This window comes from Choristoneura fumiferana, chromosome 18, assembly GCF_025370935.1.
Source record: "Choristoneura fumiferana chromosome 18, NRCan_CFum_1, whole genome shotgun sequence".
Classification (NCBI taxonomy): Eukaryota; Metazoa; Arthropoda; class Insecta; order Lepidoptera; family Tortricidae; genus Choristoneura; species Choristoneura fumiferana.
The window spans coordinates 21,031,171-21,049,290 of record NC_133489.1 but is presented as its reverse complement, the minus strand read 5'-3'; the positions used below and the strand labels follow the sequence as shown (position 1 = coordinate 21,049,290).

General features: G+C 34.3%; 1 protein-coding gene across 10 annotated transcripts in view; it reads left to right on the top strand.

The window, feature by feature from the left end:
* Positions 1-18,120, top strand: part of LOC141438036 (neuronal acetylcholine receptor subunit alpha-7-like) — a 160,308-nt gene that overhangs the window by 128,862 nt on the left and 13,326 nt on the right. For 7 of the 10 annotated variants that reach the window (XM_074101683.1, XM_074101680.1, XM_074101678.1 and 4 more), the window contains 5 exons: positions 9,538-9,718; positions 10,820-10,895; positions 11,002-11,196; positions 12,130-12,216; positions 17,168-17,277. In XM_074101683.1, the coding sequence (XP_073957784.1) occupies positions 9,538-9,718; positions 10,820-10,895; positions 11,002-11,196; positions 12,130-12,216; positions 17,168-17,277 (649 nt within the window). Of the gene's footprint in view, positions 1-9,537; positions 9,719-10,819; positions 10,896-11,001; positions 11,197-11,492; positions 11,580-12,129; positions 12,217-17,167; positions 17,278-18,120 lie in introns of all 10 variants that reach the window. The other 3 variants (XM_074101682.1, XM_074101674.1, XM_074101677.1) reach the window with 1 other exon arrangement.

Here is an 18,120-nt window from a genome sequence, read left to right as displayed (position 1 = left end):
TGTATTTCAACCAAAACTATCATGTTGGCAACACTCAACTAGGTACTCAATTTGTTTAATGAAACATTAACGTACTTTTGTAGCTCCGACGGTTAAACTGACTGCACTATTAAGCCAGGAATATTGTGAACTTAACCTACCCAAAATGCTTTAATTAACGATTCATTCTCGTAATAACATAACATTAACTTGTGCTAAATTTACACTGACACAGTTACTACTAGAGTTACTAATGCTTAGTCCTTTTCGCTAACACAGTTAACGTTAAACATGCACATGTTTTTATTAAAAATATAAACCACACATGTTCAAAGTGGCGTCTGCGTATCGAAAGACGCAGCGCACGCAGCAGGGCTACTACGAAACTCGAAGTTCGTGTCGTGCGGTCCCTCTGACACTTATACTATTTAATACGAGAGCGAGAGGGACTGCACGACACGAACTTCGAGTTTCGCAGTAGCACTGCAGGTCCGGCACTCTGTGAATGTGTAATATTTCATGATTTTTTTAATTAAAGACAAAATACTTCCGTAAATTTAAGAAGATCAAAGACATTTTAATTTGTAAATTTTGCAGAAAAATACGACATGAACTATGATCGTAAGACATGCCCATACAACGTGATTTAACTTTCCCCACGTTCCATCAGATGGATGATAATTCATTCGTTGTATTTACCAGTTGTGTAGTTATTAAAAAAAATGTGTTCCGTACAAATTCCTATTACTGAGCTAGTGTAAATCTAGCGTTACTCATGAGACACCATTGCAAAACTAGATATAAAATTTCTACGTGAGTGCATTCAATTAAAAAATCAAACGCTAGCGCAGGTTTTAATTTCAAGGCTTAGGTTTAATTAGTTTGCGGTGATGCAACAATTATGTGTTGTGTCGGTGATTTGTTCAATCAAGCTTTGTTTGATGTAAATTAAAGTAGGCAAAATTTTCGTCGAACCGTAATTGGGATAAACGTTTTTAGTGATTCAGACAGGTAATCACAAATTATCGTATAATTTCTGTCCATTCCTGTATAATTATGAATGGAAATTAATTAGTGCTGATGCATTAATTTGGCTGTTATTAATTTGAATGAATAACTGACAAATAAAGGTTTCATTGCAAAACTGATTTCTATGATAAATGTAAGTACAAGTTCATATGTCATAATTAACTGTAGTCTGTATAACTAATTTGGACGACAAGTACAGTCATCAGTAATAGAATTGGTATTAAAAGTTAAACTTTTAACAAAAGATCCTTTTTACCCCTCGTATGCGGGAACTAAAAAAGTACTGAATACTAGTCTCATCTGTTTTAATAAGCACAAATTCTGCTGATTTAAAGAAAAGACAAAAAGATAGCCTTGAATTTGGCACTGATCAGCGCCAAACCTAAACATACGCGAAATAAGAAAGCATTTGAAGAATTCAAGTGAAAACGTTTTTTTTTGTCAAACTTTCCACCAGATAAAGATCATTGATAATCCCATAGCGATCGAAAAAATGCTCAGAAACTGTTTAACCTCCTGAAACCGTAAAACGACGGATTTAAAGCACGAAGAGGCGTTTTTTTTACTTTCCTGCAAATAATGATCACTGATAATCTTATAACGATCGAAAAGATGCTCCAAAACTGTTTAAACTTCTTAAACCATAAAGCGGCGGATGTTATCAATTTGCACCTGGCAACCCTGAGGGCTTAAGCGTCGTTTATCCCCGTTTATGTTAAACAGGTTTTCTTCACCAAAATTGTTTGCGAAATTGGCCCCAAGGCATCGTGGCGATAGTTGGCGCTACGCCAGATGGCATGTTATTCATTACTGGCTGGTTTAACGTTTATGTTACACGCAATGTGGCGCGCTTGAAAAAGTAACAGAGAGTTATGGCAACACTGCACAAGATTTTTTGGTGGACATGAGTAATACAACTGTTTGCTCTGGAATCTTGTTTATTGAATCTTGGGCGTTTAATATGTGTTTAAGTATGATTATTCGTTGTTGCCAGGTACCCAGAGCTTTGCTTAGTTTGGACATTGGTCAATTGGTGTTAATTGTTCTGAAATATCAAAGATCCAGCAATTGAATTGAAATTCTGGATTTTTAATAAATTCCAGTGGGAATTCCCAAATCATGCCAAATTACCTACATGACTTTAAAGCCAGCGGTTGTGATTTCAAGATTTTATCCCGATTCCATGGGAATATCGGTTTCAAAAGTTGGCTATGTGTTGTTCCAGACGCCCAGCTATCTGTATACTGAATTTCATCCAAATCCGTCCACCAATTTTAGCGTGAAGTAGTAACAAACATACATACATACTTTCGCATTTATTTATAAGTACCTGGGTGACCAAGATTAGCTCGGGCTAAAACTCGGTAACAAGCGTTTTCCGAGAGATAAGACCAAGCTTAATCGATTTTTCATCCCAGAAAACCCACACATAACAAATTTCATCGAAATCGTTGGAGCCGTTTCCGAGATCTCCGAAATATATATACAAGAATTGCTCGTTTATAGGTATTAGATATTAGATACTAGGTACTACTTATATAAGTACCTACATACAACATTTATATGGAGCATAGAGGATGAATACCTATTTTATTTCGAGCGGGTAAGACACCGTGAGAAAATATCCACTTTATTCTCAGCCCATCTATTTCCCCATTTTTTCAAAATCAAACTCACATCATGTATTGACATAAAAAACACAGTCAAAACATAAATAGAAGAAGAGGGAAAAATTAGAGACGTTGCGCTGTGGTGTGATGCCAAAAGGGCTCAGCTTTTTAAGTGTTTATAGTATAAAAAAATTGTGGAAAATGGTAAAAACTTTATACCATTTTCCATTCCATCTAAAAGTAAACACTACCGCGAAAACGTGACATGATTTGGCTACATACCGTGAGAGAATATCCACTTTATGCACTTTATCCTCAACCTACCTATTCCCCCATTTTTTAAGTGTTTTCACCATTTTCCATTCTATGTAGAAGCAAACACTACGACAACGTGACGTGATTTGGCTACATGTTTGTGGCTGGCGTACCGCCAACTGGTTCGTGATACCTTTACAAATCTTCGCAACCTCTGTGCCAAGTCCATAAAATTGTTACCTCGAGGAACAATGTTTTTGAACGGCCATTTCCTTTGCTGTTGAGTGGGTTATGAATAAAAATTGTTTCTTTTTAAACATCGATGAAACACACAAATAAAAATAAAATCACAAATAAATTGGGGTTGTGTGTGTGTGGTTCATGTTTGAAAACTTTGTTCATAAGCTTTTCAACGTGGTCTAAAAATACGACATAAGTTCAGAAGTCTAATCCATTTAATGTCATCGTAAAGCAAAAGTAGACCTCGAGTAGACTGTTTACCCTAAAAACATGTCCATAAGTCAACAAAAGCAATACAACACAAACAAACAAAGAATAGTTTCAAGGACAAAAAGTTTTAATGCTTGTCGTGGATATTAATATCTATAGTTACAATTTGAATAAGGGTCCATAAGTAGGTATTTGTTTATATTATCTATCTATCTATTATGTAAGAAGGTGGCCCGAAGAATTGCGAAACTGAAGTGACAGTTGGGACTGATGACCGATGGGTCAGAAGGTTCTTGAATGGCGTCCGCGGACTGGGAGACGAGCTATCGGTAGGCCTCCAACAAGATGGATGCGGAAAGCACAAGACCGGTCTGAGTGAAGAGCCTTGGGGGAGGCATATGTCCAGCAGTGGCCGTCTTTCGGCTGACATGATGATGATGATGGTGTAAGGTTTAGTAATTTGACCTAAGGCCCCTCAAACAGAAGATCATGGCTTCAAACCCGGGCTTGCACATGTGAATTTCTTAATTTATGTGCGAAATCACATTTGAAATTTACTACAATCAATGTCCAATTGCAGAATGAAGTATTAGCTAATAGTATTAGTAAATATTTGGTAAAATGTTGGCGCTGAATGTCATAGCCCTTATAGGCTTGTATGCCATTTGATTATGAAAGCTTTTAAATCACTTACGAGTCTGTGTAACAGGCTCGTTGTTTACTGTCTCGCCGTGCTTGACTTTCGTCGGGTTTAACATGGCGTCCGTTACACCGTAGTGTAACGTACCTATCTAAATATTTTTAGGATTGTCTATTTGTTATTGCCAACATGACCTCATTTATTACTAACACCAAGTATAGTTAGCGCGTGTTAGCCATATCGCTAGCTAAGCAATCCTGTGTCCCTACATATTATTGATGTAAGTTTTAAGATACTTATTTACTTAAATCTTCAGGAATGGTTCACTAATGTTTCGCATCTAACGTTTGGCAGCCTGATTTATTTCGCAACTTTTCATTTTGCAACTGTTTAATATTTTTGAAACTGTAAATTGGTATTTCAGGATTTTTATTAAACTAATCTAACCTAATGCATTCTACACGATGGCCCTGAAATAAATCCTGAAATATTTACAGTTTTAGAGTTTGCGAAATGAAAAGTTGCGAAATGAATCAGGTTGCCAAATCTTAATTGCGAAATGAACGGATACCTATCAGTAATACGAAGAAAACCGACAAGTCCCGTCCCGAGCGATATTAAGGCTAACGTATGCACTATGCAGCTCAACCGTGCGGTTTGGGGGCGAGAAGGAGTTCTCAAGCGCTATTTTGAAGAGAGATGGCACGCTAAAACCACGGCTAACCGCATAGTGCGTACGTAGTCTAACATTCTATTTGGATTGTACATGCAGTTACGCTCCGGTGTGAGCCATCTCCACGCTTCAGGCGCTTGGCGTCCCGCCAGCTAACTGAGTGGTTACAGTACACTATTACACGAGTAGGGGTACCGGAGCACACTTCTCACAAGGCTCGAAGGCTCCAAGGCTTTTGGCTCCATTCAATTCCCTCTCAGCTTATCTCCTTTCATCCCGGGCCAATGATTGCCCCACTTTTTGTTCCAACTGTTAAATGGTTCGTGTAGCTGTAATTAAAAGAGGCTAGTTAACAGTTATTTATAGCTAGTTGAACTGGATGAGAAAAATCGCTATATTTTGCGCCAGACCATGCTACCCTCATGCTACCTACATATTGCCGTACGATATTTTCCCGACCACAGACAATATTGTTTTTTGTTTACTGAATTGAATGAAGGCACCAATAAATCGATTAATTTACTACTAACTAATCTATGTTACGCAGTGCATGTTACCTAAACTCCCAATCAAATTCGCTTTAAAAATTCAACACAAAGCCTTTCAGAAAGATTAACAGGTTTTTTTTTCATAATAATAGAAAAATCGATTATTCAATTCTAATTCATTGCTAGATAACTCTAATATTATTTTTATTGGGCATACCTCATCTTATCGAATAGAAGAAATAGTATCGAGAATACACTGAAAAATATGGTAGGAACACGCGTAACAAGTTTCGATTCCTGGGCTTTCTTCTTTTTTCCAATGTATACTGAACGGCAAAAAATCTGTCCCTCAAATATATGCAGTATTAATACTTAGTATGTTGAGTAGGCTAAATTTTGTGCCGCTGAGTATAGTTACATACGGCATTATAAAGTAACTAAAATAACTTAATTTAAAAACTTCCTGGGTTTTACTACCGTGTTTGATTAAGCCTAAAACCCAACTTGTTTCGATATAAAACCCCTTGTAATGATGTTCTACCAATTTCCATTTAATGGAGGCTACTTTTCAGCGTAGTAAATATTGATTTAATCAGTGCCACTAAAATTTGACTAGTAATTAAACAATTAACGACTTGTTGGTCGGAGCCGGCGCCACAAGTGGCCGCAATCAAGATTGCCACGCGACAAATTGTTACGGCCCGACTAAACTTGCTAACAGCACTTGAGCTAGTTGCTTTAAAAAGTTACGGAATTAACAAGTTTGAACTGGTGGAGGCATGAATATGTTTAGTTTGAGTTTTTTTTCTAGTTTGTAGCTGTGCTGTGCTATGGATCTGTTTTTGTTAACGGGTGCTCCAGTCGACATATCATCTTCTTGTCGTAATATTTTGAATTTTTGATGCAATTCAAATTCGCCTGTGCCAGTCAGGCTCGCTTCTTGACATAAAGTTATGCTTAACATAAGATATATGTAGCCTAAACAACTGAGAAAATTTTGAAAAAGTCCCTACTTTATGGATGACCCGTTGTGGATATTCCTGATTTTGAAACTTAAGAATCAAAACCCGTTAAAATAGAACAAAGTCACAAAGAGAAAAAAAAAGTTAAAGAAATGGATATAGTTTCAATCATAATATAAGTGCGATACATTTTCTTTTGGTAATTTTATTTGAACTGCATTCACAATAAATACAATTTGAAACTCAGAATAAACGTTATGATGGAAAGTCCTATTATCGGAAGTCCGAAAATGTTTCTCATACCATTTTACATCATAAAGATCACTCTTCATAATTTTTTTTAATACTAACGATCGAAACTCATAATCATCAGAATTCATAATATCACTAATCATACACCTTGTTCATACTAATATTGGTTTTCATATATTTTCTTATACTAACGATAGAAACTCCTACTCATTCTTATTCATAACGGCAATATTCATAACTTTGGTAATACTAATATTTGTTTTCATATATTTCTTAATAATTAACGATATAAGTAAATCTTATTTTGAATAGGTAGTTACCGTTATGAAAAAAAATATTATGAGTTCAAATATTTTCTTATTAATGCCATTATTAAAAAGAAAATTATGATATCCGTCTGTTATGAAGGAAAATTTTCTGAAAAACAACATTTTGAGTTGAGATGTGTTCTAAGTAATGACGTTATGAGTAAAAAAAATATGAACACTGTCTGTTATGAGTTCCGATGTTAGTAGTAAAAATTTATGAACAAAAAAGTATGAGGAAAAAAATTACGAAGTGATTATTATGAACACAAATCGGAATAAGAATTTTATGAGAGTCAATATGGACCCCTTGAGCCTTTATCCGTAAACATCCAAATCTGACACAGTAAACTGTCTGCATTTTACAGGCAAAGGTAAATGACAAAGTTAAAGATAAGACAGACAAAGGTGGTAAAAAGTGACATTTTGAACATGATCTAAAATTAGTAATTCTAGCTCAGTTAATGCTGGACAATATAATTTGTTGAAATTAGTCAAGATAAAATTGGCGGTTTCCAAACATCACTGAAAACAACCACGAAATTGATGCATTGAAGCCGCAAATTTTATCTGTCTAATTTCGACAAAAGAGTTAACGTATTAAATTGCCCATAATTAACTGAGCTAGCAACACTAATTTTGGATCACGTTCAAAATTTTCAACCTGTAGAAGTTTAACAAACTTTTATAAATACCTCACAAGATAATGATAATAAAATGTAATCGACAAATTAAAAAGACTGAGATCAAACAGCTTATCCGAAAGGTGTTGATCTTTCAAATAAATCTTCAGGCTTTTTGATCGTAATGAATGAAACAAATTGTAATTATATCATGAAAGCTAAGCTCTGTTGACTTAGGCCAGTCAAATAGAGGGGGATGATTACCATCGGGTGTACATAACGATTTTTTTATTTAGCCATCTTCGCGAGTTTATGATGCCCCAAAAACCTGAAGCCGTTGCGGCTTGTTTATTCATCGGCTAAACGTAATTAAAATTACACTGGTACAGCTTCAAAGTGATTCCACAGTTTCAACTGAGTCGTGTCACCATTTTATCACAAGTAAATGCTAAGTTAAGTGTTAAGTTGTTGGGTCATTCATAATAAAAATCTATTTTAGTACATGACGCCAGTCAGCCGACTTTGCCAGTAGTTTAATTCTCTAAACATTTTTATATTGTCAAAACTGAGTTTTACTAAAAGCAGTCAGTTACATATGCTACTGAAACAAAAATGGCGAAGTGAAAATTTGCCATTCAAACACAGGTGATCTGAATGCAATTTCTCATTGAAATATGACGATGACGTCTTCAGAAATTAACTCGCTCTTTTCTTTTTTGAATTCAATACAGATTTAATAGAGGTCCGTGGTTGAGTTAGTATATTGGCAGTATTACAATTATCACTGGCCGGTAATAATTTCAATTCTAATCTAACAGATTCGCATAATGTATGTATTTTACTCCACAAAGGCAGTTACTGTTTGATCGTAAGCTACAATTTTAGCCCGTAGCTTTGATAAGGAAACCTTATTCAGTTAAGTACATTTTCATTGTTTAAATTTTTGAGAACGTCGTCTCTTTGTGTGTATTAATGGTTTGTTTTAAACTCAATAGAAATGTGTACGGGATCTGAAATTTATAAAAGTGGGTCTGTTTGTCGTTTTTGAATTTGCATCTTTTTAAAACGTTGTAGCTAAGAGTATTCAAGTGTTTTCCATTATATTATTTAAATTCCAGCTATTCGGCCAATAAATTGTGGTAGTTTTCAATTTATTAGCTGAACAGTGTTAACCTATTGAAAACCTTTTAAAAATGGCTGCACACTTTCAATAATTAACTCTTCTTTTTATTAAATAAACCAACTAACTTTTTTTTGTTTATGAAACCAGTGACAACAAAGTAGGAGGATGGCCCGAATGACGATTGGTGCTCAAGCCCTTTTCTTTTTTTTAATGAGCAACAATCGTCCGCGTGGATTTGACACTCCTACTCAGTGTTGCCACACTTAAAAATAATATAAAAGTACATGGCACGCTAGTCGCTGATTTGAAACACCACGATCGTCGTCTCACTCGTCAGACCTCCATTTTTGAATTGTTAGTAAACGGCAACATTTCACAATTCGTCCTCTCATGGTCTCGAGAGATTATGAAAGAACGATTGATTGTGCTGTTCAATACTTGGTCTGAAAGAGCGAGAGGATGAAATCTGTCGATACTAGTGATAAATGATTGTTTGAAGTTAACATATGATTTATCACTATCGACAGCATTAAACATGGTCCCCGATGAAACCAAAGCACTGTAAACCAATACTAAACACAATTCTAAATATTAAACTATTTTTTCAACACACTATACAAAACTAGTATTCATATTAGCTTAGAATTTAAAATACTTTTAAAGATACGTTAAATACCTCTACTAACATTTTGTTCTAGTTTACCGCATACAATATATACGCTTGTTTTATTTAACATAAACGTCCGCCTAATTACATAAAAGCACAATTAACGCCTGTATAGCTTGTGTAAATAAAGTAAAAATATAAAACCCGAAACTCGTACTCACTAAAGCGTCTCTGATAAAGGGAGGGAGGCTTATTGAAATTTAAAGAGCCCTTTATTCATTAAAGAAAGCTTTTAAGTATTTGTTTCGGATTGAAAAGGATCGATGAAGGGCCATGGATTTAGTTTCGTAATTTATAACTGGAGCGAGAGAAATAATTTCTTGTAGAAAAGAAACTAATTACGGGAGAAACTAATAATTTGGGACACAGTAAAAGCGAAACAGATATTAAGTATGCAACAAAGACACTACGTTCGATCGGCCATTTAGTTAGAAGAGATAAAGAAATTGTTGGAATTGAAACGATCCTTGTTTATTGTTAGTGCTGATGAGGGTTTTGACGGGACCTACCAGACCAACGTGGTGGTCAGAAACAACGGCAGTTGCCTGTACGTGCCCCCGGGCATTTTCAAGAGCACATGCAAGATAGACATCACGTGGTTTCCCTTCGACGATCAACACTGTGACATGAAGTTTGGTAGCTGGACCTACGATGGCAACCAGGTATAGACCGCTGTGTGCGAACACTTTAGCTGCGCCGGCAGTCGCGCCTGCGCGTCTACTCGAGCCATCTCGAGTCCATGCGCAAGCGTTTGTAATGCGATTACCCCAATCTTTTCTTTACGTGCCGCAGCTAAAGTGTTGACAGCTGCTGTTGCATTTACCATTAGATCTTAAGCACTTTTGAATAAAATAGTATACAAAATTATGTGTAACAGCAGTCTTGGATTATTTTTAATTAGGGCATAGTATAGGGCAGATAATGAAGGGAACCATGTGAGAAACCAGAAGGATGTTGGATATCCCAAACGTTTTGTATGTACTATTTTGCATGGAGCAAAAACTTCACACAAAGCACTCTTTTACAAGCGATAATATATTATGCGAAACTTCTACTGCCATACGGATAGCCTTTCAACGATATTAGCCCAATTTGTTTATCAGTCATAGCGCTTGAATATTTTTAAACGATATTTTATTTAATATCACTTCACAAAAATTATTAAGCTTAAAGTTTTTTAGCTGCAGCAGCATTTTTTATAGTATTTTACTAGCTCCGTATTAAAAATATTTAAATGCTATGACTTCAATTTATTATGGTTGCTCGCTTTTGCTTGACAAGTTTTTAAGTTTTGTATTATATTCAGTTTCCATTCAGCTATAAATTATTTTCTTAAGCTATGTAAAACAATCAGATCATCATTTCAATATTCTATCACATTTGTATCTTGCACGTCAAAATTTTCGTCGATATTATTTCGGAATATCACCGCACGGTGCTTGGTTTTGTGCAATTTTATTAAAAACAAAATCCCTATTATTTGTTATTTACTGATATTGGCGGTGTAGTCCGTATGGCAGGTTCTAAAATATATTCTATACTCTCTCAGCATGAATTTGCATCCCTTTAGTCGGTGTACCCTAATCATGCACTCTGTACAGGGTTGTCACATTCCTATTGGACCAGTTTCATGAGGGCTCCCAAGCATGTCAATACGTGATATATAAGGGTCTTGCATGGTTGGTTCCCGGATTATGCCCTTAGTTAGTGCATTTTACGAGTTCGTACGATGTTTGGGACTTCACCTTGTTTTATTCTGACAGCTGGATCTGGTGCTTAAGGACGAGAATGGTGGTGATTTGTCTGACTTCATTACAAACGGAGAATGGTATTTAATAGGTAAGTCCTGGATTATCTTCGTTAGATAATTATAGTAATTTTGTACTACTTTTAGTTTTAAAATATTCACCTTCATCTTTCATCTCAAACATTTTTAATTTTCCAGGAATGCCAGGCAAAAAGAACACGATAACATATGCGTGTTGTCCAGAGCCGTACGTGGACGTTACATTTACCATCATGATTAGGAGAAGAACCCTCTACTACTTCTTCAATTTGATCGTGCCGTGCGTGCTCATTTCCTCAATGGCTCTTCTAGGCTTCACTCTTCCACCAGACTCGGGGGAAAAACTAACACTCGGTTAGTATATGTTAGACTTTCATTCATTATCTACTAGTTTAAGTACATTTACTTATAAATAACGAAATTAATAAATTCAAATCCATAAGACAGTTCTCATTTTTAAGGAGCCTCTTTCAGTATCTTGTTGATTATCTAACTAAGGACTTTTTCGGTTTATTTATTTAATAGGCGTTCTGATTCACTATTACTGAATATATTATAGAAATTGAAAGTTTCAACTCTAGTAAGCCGACCAAATATAACAAAAAGTACTGTCACAATATTACTGATAATAATTTGGCAAATGCCGACAGGTGTGACGATATTACTGTCGTTGACCGTGTTTCTGAACCTCGTCGCGGAAAAGATGCCTTCTACCTCGGATGCAGTGCCACTAATAGGTATCGCACTGTAGGCACTAACAGCGCTGACAGGCAATCTGTTACCATAGTTATAGGAGTACCGCAAGGTACCGTATTGGGACCACTGAAGTTCTTTCTTTATACTTTATACATTATTTCAATTTCTTTAAAAGAAAAGAAAATGGAGGGTTCATAATATTGTTCGTGTGTTAAAATGGTAGCAGCGTGCGTGTCACAATTAGATTGTGTCTAGGATATGCTATGACTGTGTGTCTATGTTAGTACCCCAGTCTAGATCTCCCTGGTGTGCTGGTAAGTATTATTAGGAGTAGAGTATCATTGTGTTTTCAGCTCAGTCCTTTTGAGGAAAAGACCCAGATATAAAGAAAACTAGTCAGGGGGTTTGGAGAGTTGTGTACCGTAACTGTATGCAGAACGGATTGAGTATGGGTACAAAAGTTGTGCAAATGCCTAAAATGCTCAAACATAATAATGTGCTTATAGGCCTGAACTAGAACTTGGGGACGGAATTTGCCCTGAGGATAGTGAAGGGCCTCATTAGGGTTGTTAACATTGTCTTTGATTGCAGGAGTCACTATTCTTCTCTCGCTGACGGTGTTCCTCAACCTGGTAGCCGAGACCCTGCCGCAGGTCTCCGACGCGATCCCCTTGTTAGGTACACTGTCCAAACCACAGCCATTTTGCCCAGTCCCACTGGTTCCCAGTTTTGTTTCGCTCTTCACTATCACACCCCAGCACTTTGAATTCATTTCATTCTTCGTATTTATTTCAGTTTTACTAGCTATCATTTGTTTGATAAATAAAATAAAATTAATAGTTATTTTAAAACATTACAAGGAGTAAATTATGTACGTAAAATATTTTAATGTTTGCGAATCGATAAAGTTCTTGGTGGTTTCTTTTAGCTTTGATTATTATCGACGTAAATGTTATCATTGTTATATACTTCATTGTGCTTTTTGCTTCTCAATATCGCAATATCTTGGTGTTAAAACTATGTTCCACTATTTATCTGGCAAATAAGCAATATAAAATCGCTTCTATGTTTCAATATTATTCGAATGTTTTGGAATCGATTTCGTGGTTTATTATTTTATCTTCAGTCTTCGAAAAGTATTAGTTTGCTTCTAACTTTTCCTTTAGTGTGCTAACGTTTTGAATTTATAGTCTCAAGTTCAAATTTACAACCTTATTAAACAATGGGCATTGCATGTAACTTGATGACGTCTTGTAATATTACGGAGTCTTAAGGTAAGTCATTCCATTTTGACTGTAATAGTCCACATTGTTTTATTCTACCTCTTTTATCACGTAATCGATTCCATGATACGTTTTTTGTCTCAGTGTGTACTTTGAATGTTTATCAATTAGCAACAACGACGCAGTGTGCCGGATACTTGGAGGGTGCCATCTTAATTCAAACCCTTCTAAACTAAACTATTTAAAAATGTTAATAGTTAGTTTAAAAGAAATTTATAAATGTTCTGCATGATTTTTGAGTTCGTTCAGTTACATTTTACTTGAGCTCCTGTACCGACTGCACACTAACAGGATGTCCCAGTCTCGAGGTTTCTGCGATGGTGTACGCCCCTAACGCCACGTTTATCTAGAAAAGAGTATTGTTTGTTCATAGACTATTATATTAATCTTTACAGGTGTTACGATCCTCCTGTCGCAAACCGTTTTCTCTCTATTGGTGGGGCACGTTATCACAAAAACGTCAGAGGCGATCCCCTTGATAGGTGAGGAGGCTCTCGCATTTGCAACGAAAATTAAAGATAATTTGATTAAATTATGCAAATAAATTGACTAGTTATCTAAATTCGATAAGCTTAGAACGCGTTTTGAGGTTTATTTTTTTTGGAAATATTTACGAGAACTGTTCACTCAAAATATTCCTCCGACCGTTCTTAAAAAATATTAAACAAGATTAAAAAGAATGCCCTTGCTTGAATGATATTGCGGAATCATAATTTTTAATTGTGACCTGTTTCTAACTTGCTAAGCTGTCGGAGCTTGACGCCACTTTTACGGCGTCTCTCTAAATAGACCTGCACTGACGCGCTGGAAAACTTATCTTCTAGACTACGCATTCTGTCCAAAATTCTGCTAAAATCCAATATTGATCTTCTTGTAATGTATTAAAATATTGATTCTTTTCAATTTAGCTACTTAGTTATCCATGATTCATTATTACATCTTTAGTTTACTTTATATTCTCATCCAAAAAACGTAGTTGACGACTTATCTAAAATCGCATGGGTTAAAATATAAACGAGATATAAAAGCACAACTCTCCTGTTTTTTAAATAAACGTGTATATAAGCTTTTGATTGTAGGATTGTGGCTTGTTAAAAAGGAAAGTTTAAATAGTTTTAAAGCTAATGACTGCTTAAAGCAACAAAGTGGATACGGGTTGGTGCAGCCTCCAAGTATCGTACGACGGGTCTCAACTTCTGGTCTGCCTTTCCTCTAATTCAATGAACTAGTCTCGGAAGTCACTAACTCCAGAATTTCGGTGATATTAGACCTTGTTCTACTTAATTCAGGGTAGATAACTGAATGTCACTATTTGGAATTGGTGACGTTTGAGATTGGATCATCCAAATTGTTAACTAATAAATTGAGATGTTGACAAAGGTATTCCAGTGAAGATAATTCCATTAGTACTCGTATTAATTCCTTTGACAATATCTTGATAAACTCCAGTAGTGATTTGGAATGGTTGCAGCTTAATTAATATTTATTTGCTTTAGATGTGCTTGTAAATAAAATTATTAAGTTGATTTAAAATCGCAAATATAAATATATATTATTTTAATCTGAGGATACATTTTTACCTAAACGAGTATTAATTCAAAATAGTGCAGGTAGAGTTAACCTGTTACATACGTGATTTAATGAAGCCACCGCTTATCTTCACATTATTATTTTTTAACTTTAACATAATCTAACTTCTAGTTTAATATTCACTAATTCTTCACATGTAGGTACTCATGAAAACATATTTCCAACAAAGCATTATATTTCTTTGATTATTTCGTTGACTGTGCAATTTTCAGTTTTATGGCTACCTCAAAGTGTTCGTCTCTAATATCAATTAAATTCTGTGCAAAGGCTTATTGAACTTGGACAAAAAGGTTTTCTGAATGTTATTTTTTATTTTCAATTAAACTTTATTGAAAAGAGATACTTGTATTATGAATATATTAATTAAATAAGCTCAAGTGTGCTTTCGATATATCGAGTTAATTAATAAGCTTTTGTACAAGTTACTCGCACGCAACGAAACTAAAAGTCTGTGTAAATGTTTTGTTTGCTTCGTTAAATAGAAAAATAGTGTAAACAGTCGAAATCACATAAAAATTATACTGAAATTATTGTTTGAGCCACTTTGCTTTTATTAAAAATGTAATTTATGCCACAGTTGAAGTCTACGTTTTAAGCCTTGTTAAACCAGTGCAAATTTTTTAGTCAAGTTTGAGTGATTTTATACTTTGTAAAAAAACTTATTTTATATACCCAAATTATTGTATTCGGCAATTGCAAATACAATGTGTTAATTTCTATAATTTTTAAGCATTGTTTTTTGTTATTATTTAATTTTATTTCTTGTGTTCCGTAATTTAATATTTGTATTTAATTTTTGTTTATAGTGTGTATTTAAAAATTAAAATTGATTTTACTCCATTAAAATTATTTTGTGCGTTTTTTTATTTCTTACAATGTGTATAACTAATTTCTAACCAAGTGAATCGTACTCTTTTCATACTATAAATAATTAAAATGTTTTTGACTTTTTATTCTGATTACCTGAATCAAAGTTTCAGTTCATTAAGCGTAGTAAGTTCGACTTTGTATTGGTGTGAGTGATGGGTAATGACCAATATGCAAGCCGAATTAATATGTGTGAGTGCTCACAAATAGTGTAAAGCGAGATTTTGATAGTGATACCGCGTTACTTCACACAAATGCAAAGCTGAGCCAAAACTTTGATACTTATTCTGCTCACTGCATGATTTTATTGTGAAGCATGATATTAATATGTTCACTCAATTATCTTTATTATTTAGTGCAAATGTACTCAAATAATCTAAAAATCTATAACAATGTAAGCTGAAATAAATAAAAATTTAGAAAAACATAATTTTCTGCTTATCTTGTGTTCTTCCTTTATATTAAATTAAATGATTTTGTATTTTAATGTGCGTGTGTAATGTATACATGTGTGTTTTAAAACTTCATAACAAACATTTTTTTTATTAGTAGAAGGATAAAAACGACTTAAAAATATTTTTATTACTGGTGTGAAATAATGATTATATTTTACTTACTTTACAAGACTATGAATTTACTTTTTTGATTTTAATTTTATTAAATTATTGAGTGTCTTTTAGGAAGTTCAAAAATACCTTTAGAGTTTAGAATTTTGTTTTGTATACCCCGAATCTAAATTTTTTCCTTTTAATTTTTAATTTTTTCTCCATAATTCAAGTACAGAAAATGAATAAGTCATTGAAATTAAAGAAATTAAACTACAAGACGTGATCATTCAAATTAGATTTAAAATTAAATATTATCCATCTCTAATACAGCAATTCGTTCTTATTCAGCATATTCTCGTTACTATAATCGCTATTTCGGTTTAAAGTAATTTAATTTCAATGAACTAAACCATTTTGTTGTACGTCCGCTCGAATAGTTACTTTTAATGCGCTGTCGTCACACAGATATAACCATCTCGTTTTAACACCCACGTCTCGATGAGACGGCAGTATCTGAGTGACGGCAGCCCATAGAAGCTTTTTGTGCGGACGATTTGTACACCAAAATAATTAATTTGTTTGAATAACGATTTTAATTCTTAATTGCTGTACTGTGTTTCCGAAAGGAACAAAATATACCTACACGAGGATTCTTAAAATGAATCCAGAATATTTAGACAGTGGTTGAGTAAATCCAAGTGAAAACGTTTGGACAAGTGTTTCAGAAATATTTTATTGAGGCTGACAAATCGTCATTACTTTGAAAAAAGTTCGTACCCAAAGTCGATAATTGAGTGAACTTTATGAACATTATTTCAAGGATTAATTTTTTGATGTAATATGAGGTATGAGATGTTTTCAAAGTAGTGACGAAATGTAGTATTTAAATTTGGCTAATGTTCAAAAATTTAACGCGTCAGAATCGTGAAGTCAGTCCAGTGAACAATCTTTGCGATAATATGTATTTTATTTGCTCACTACTGAACGAAATATTAAGTAACTAAATATTATTTTGCGATAAATTGTATAAAATATGTCTTTAAATTTGTTGAATATTTCAACAGGTTCAGTTAGGGTTGTTCAGCCGTTGTAAAGATTATTCATTGGTATTTTTGCATTCAAGTGAACACACGCGTTTGACGCAGTAACTCTCTGAACATCGACCAATGTACACACGTATTTCTCAACAAAAACACTCCAGGGGCCAATCACGGTCATTTTCGTGTAAAAAAAAAACTAACTCAACCATCTGTCAAAATATTCTGGAATAATTTGAAAACGAATTATATTTTGAATCTTTAGACAGTTGAATGGTAGTGTAACTAGCTAATTCGTGTGCAGGGACGTACTTCAACTGCATCATGTTTATGGTGGCATCATCGGTGGTGCTGACGGTGGTTGTCCTCAACTACCATCATCGTACGGCGGACATACACGAAATGCCGCAATGGGTAAGAAATAACTAAAAATATTCTAGGTTAGGTTGGAACTGCGAGCGACCCCACCAGTAATAGAATTGCCATCAAGAAACCAGTTACCAACATAATATCAGACCAAGACCCCAACATAATAATATATTTTCTTACTAAAAAGTTTTAATAAGGATAAAGGATGTTTGATTTGTCATTCTTGATATGAATATCGAAACATTAAATTTTATATTATTTGTAACAAAAATCAGTGATTTAAATTTATTCAAAGTAGGTATTGTGTGTATTGAACTTTCTATGAAATGATTATTATGAGAAAAAAAATGTGTGAAACGAAATTCTATAAAAATTACCATGAAACAACGTACAACCTTATAGGTAGGTAAGATCTGATAATCTTTTGTTAGCGATAACTAGAATAAACAAAGCAAATGTAAAATTTATGCTCATTACATTTCATTCTGAGTAATACCCTTTTTAGCCTTTAAAAATGACTGCAGTAAAGCATTAATATTTAAACGGTTTGTCGGTGCAGCGATGCGACACACCAACGTTGCAATATAATTAGCAAAGCGTTGCACAGAAGGCACAATTTAATTAGCGTCCTCCCAGATTGTATCATAATTTGCTAAATATTTAGGACAGTTCGCGGAACAGTAAGTGCCTTTCGCCTTCGCAATTGAATTGTTTGTTGACGTTGGATACTTTAGAAGTAGGTACGGCGTGACAAAGCAAAGTGAGTTGTTGTTCTTGTTCGTGACAAATATTTGAATAACATTTGAGGAATTTGTTAATTTAAAATGCTGAAGGGTTTGAAAAGTAAAATAAAAGGATATTTAGGTATTGATTAAGAAGAGCTTCTGT